This window comes from Octopus bimaculoides, chromosome 4 (genome assembly GCF_001194135.2).
Source record: "Octopus bimaculoides isolate UCB-OBI-ISO-001 chromosome 4, ASM119413v2, whole genome shotgun sequence".
Classification (NCBI taxonomy): Eukaryota; Metazoa; Mollusca; class Cephalopoda; order Octopoda; family Octopodidae; genus Octopus; species Octopus bimaculoides.
Genome location: NC_068984.1, coordinates 51,688,029 through 51,691,770, shown reverse-complemented (window position 1 = coordinate 51,691,770; position 3,742 = coordinate 51,688,029). Strand labels below are relative to the sequence as shown.

The 3,742-nt window shown below is 35.1% G+C and overlaps 1 protein-coding gene across 1 annotated transcript; it reads right to left on the bottom strand.

The window, feature by feature from the left end:
* Window positions 1-132: 132 nt before the first annotated feature.
* Window positions 133-3,309, bottom strand: LOC106872154 (cysteine-rich protein 2-binding protein). Its single transcript, XM_014919033.2, has one exon. It carries the CDS (start codon window positions 2,996-2,998, stop codon window positions 515-517), a length of 2,484 nt encoding a protein of 827 aa, XP_014774519.1. The 5' UTR covers window positions 2,999-3,309; the 3' UTR covers window positions 133-514.
* Between the last annotated feature and the right edge of the window lie 433 nt (window positions 3,310-3,742).

Below are 3,742 nucleotides of genomic sequence, written 5' to 3'. Positions count from 1 at the left end.
ACTCCCTGTATAATGAAGATTACTTGTGCCTTTTTATCTACCTCTAAACATTAAGTGGGAAATGATAGCTGGTAGGTACATGCATTGACATGTTCGCTTATGCTAACAAACATTCTGTAAAGCTGAAACAAATTGGTATTGGGTATTTTATATATTGGTTTCCTGTACGTCTGCAACACATCTACACCTTGCTAGTGACACACTGTGTCACAAAACACAGTTTGGAAAACACTGAGTTATTGTGCTACATATGGATTTCTTAGATAAAAATCCTCAAATTTATAAAAAAGAGGAATTAAACTGAAACTTTTATGTTTTTCTTAAGGGTATCAGTGACATGAAGTGGAATGTTTACAATAAGAAATTGAAACAATATTATGAACTGAGTCTGTGGGCTCAACCAATAGACTACTTGCTGAAATCTTTTACCTTTTATTATGGATGTAGAAGCTTACTCTAAAGAGAAAATAGGATATAAACAGATACCACAAAATTAAGTGCAGTAAATCTATTTTCATCTCCGAAGTCTTAGGAAAAAAGCATGCTTACATTCTCTAGAGTCTGCAGGGTAATATTTGTCGTAGAAGTCCAATATAAACTGTTCTGGTTTGAAACCAAACTTTTGATAGAGTAACATGGCTGGATTGTTGGCTGAAACATGAAGTGTGACATCTTTACCCATACATGTCTGTATAAGATGGTAAAGTAAGAATGAAGCAATACCTGAACGGCACCATTCAGGGTGAGTAAACAGAAAAGAAATATATGCTTCATTATATTTTACATCAGGTACCATGAAGGCAAATCCAATGACAATCTTTCGGTATAAAACAACACAGCTGAAATCCGGGTATTGTAGGCATTCTGATAGGTCGATTCCTGGCCAGAAAAACTGTTGACAAAGTGAATTCACAGATGGAATGTGTTGAGGACGGACATAACAATAATCTATTGGATAAGTAGGTGGAGGTTTCCATAAGGGATCATCTCTATGTGGATAAGCTTGGATTTCCTCCAAGAGACGCATTTTCATGGGTTTAGTTTCATAGTCCCTCATGATGAAAGGTTTCAGCCAGCGTGTAGTGTATGGGCTGCAAATACACTGCAGCTGATCATCTTCAGTACCAATCAGTCTGTTGATAAATAAAGGTTGTTTCTTGTTTGATTTTGGTGGATAAATTTCAGGGTGGGTTAAGAATCTACTGAGTACTCTCACATCAGCAGGATGGCAGTATGATGAGGGAACACCATGAATCTGATTATAGTCTTTGTCTATTGAGGAGGAATTCAATAATCCCAAATGATAATTAACCTCAGCATCTAAGTCAAACAGAGGCATACCTTGTTCTCTTTTGATTTGCCGCACATGTAATTTACGACGGAATCTATGAAGGTCGACAGGAAGAGTTGACTTGTCAGCAATATGGTTAAGTTGACTAAGAAGTTTTTTCTCATGATATAAACTAATAGGAACAAACTTAACTGTTTTTGGCTCTGGAGTCATTTCTTTAACCTCCTCTTCTTCACCCTCTTTTTCTGATTCTTCTGTTTCATTTGATTTTTCTTCTTGATCTTCATTAACTTCTCTTTTGACTGAATCATTAGCACTTTCTTCCAATTCCTTAATTTCCTCATGTGGCTCCAATTTTGGAACAATTTCATTCTGGGTATTTATTTGTTCATTTATTAATTCTCTTTTGGGAACTTTACCCAATGGAGGATTAGTAATCTTAAAGTCAAAGTTAAAATATTTGTTGTTGCTATTATTATTAATATTAATGCTTGCAAGTTCATTAGTGGAAGTGGTCTTCCCATCTCTCACACTCAGTGAAGGAATAGAAAGTTCAACAGAGGAATCAGATGTTCTAGTAAAAAGTGGTCCATTGGACTTATCATCAAGAACAGCAAACATCTCTTGTAAGGAAGGTGAAAGTCGAGGAGAAGTAGGACTAGGTGAACAAGCAGGTATAGGAGAAAAGGTTCCAATATCAATTTCCATATCACTATCAGACTCATCTTTTAAAAAGGGAGGAAATGGCATACTTATCTGAGGTTCTAGGGATTCTGATTTTGTATTTTCAGTTGGAGGTTCCTCCTCATCTTGTTCCATAAAATTACCAAGTTCACCATAAGCTTTAAAATCAAATGTGCAGTGAGAATAAGAGGAAGATTCTGATTTAATTTCAATGGGTTTCAATAAAGAATCTAATTTGGTTTGAATATTAGACGTTAAGAGATCATTATAACTGGGTCCACTAAAAGTAGTTGTAGCGACATCATTTAAATTCGAACTACTTCTAATAACGGGCAATGACACTTTTGTTGGATTTTCGGCATTTGTTATTTTACGTTTAGTGAATGTAACACCTTTTTCTTTACGTTCTATTGCAACTTCAAGAGACGATTTCTTTTGACGACCACGTAAGCCAGATGGGAGTAGATTGACGTCCACAGGAGGAGTCTTAGAGCGTTTGCGGAAATTTTTCCATGAGGATTCTAAATTCATAAACGACATTTTACCTTCGGCTAATTTCCACCAGCCAGATTCACCTATCTCTTTTGACCCCGAAATGAAATAATTCGGGCAGCCTGTTGACAGAATACCGGCGACAGTACCATGCCATAGATTCGTCTTTTTTCGGTTCCCAAATAGAAATTTCCAGTGTTTGTCAATAAAAGCACAGATGTGATCTTTCCAGCGATAATAACCCATCTTACCTGTACCTGAAAACTGCAAATTATACAAGGCCAGCGAAACTACATGAATCCACTGTAGTTTCACTCTCTGACACAATTCTTGGTTGTCCGGAGAACAATTCGAACAAGTGAATTCAAAGAAGATATCCCCCAATAGTTCAGAAGGCCGACCGTTCTGCAGACAGGCCGGGTGGAAAAGAAGACTACACTTGGTGCAGGTTAACATTTCTTCGTTTTGATTGGCATCGCCTCCACAGTAACATTGATTGAGTTTCACAGGTGATTTTCCCACACTTTCCATAATGTAAACAAAAATATACGATGAATTAAATTTCCAAAGTTCCTTTACAAAGAAATATCGGTTACCAAATAGGTTTGTTGATTTGCGTCCCCTTTAGACTCCAATAGGAACAAATAAATATATTACATAAATTTTAGTATTAGTGAATTTAAACGAAGTGACTTTGTTCAAATTCACATATTGTACATATATAAATAATTCAAAAGATATGCTTCTGGAACCGTATGTTTAGATGAAGCAGAGCACATGTGGAGTAAACAATTAGTTTATCAGAATTACCCGCCCATGTCATTTCCCTAGCGCTGTAACTGATTACTAAGAAAAGATAACTTTGAGCTGGCCGGTGGTAAATCTGTAGAGAAAAAAAAATGTGATGAATGAAATCGTCTGAAACTGGTTTCGTCAGGCAGTGATTTATTTACAGCATTCACTTTTTTTTTTTTTTTTAATCTTGTGATAGAATTGGTTCGACTTAATCAAGATGTAAACATTAACCATATCTGCACCTTTGTAGTAAAAAGGTAAAATCGTCTTTTTGAGTAAAATCTGGTTTTTAAAAAAAAATTTGGGATATTTAAAAAGGTAATATTTTTGATATAATATATTAGTGACTGAAACAGATCAGGGTACTGAATTATTTATTTCATCTCAATCTAAACAATTACATTATTAATACTTAAAAAAATATTAAAATATTTGAAGCGTTCTCATTTGTTTATTTAGGAAATTTAAAGATGTTCTAGC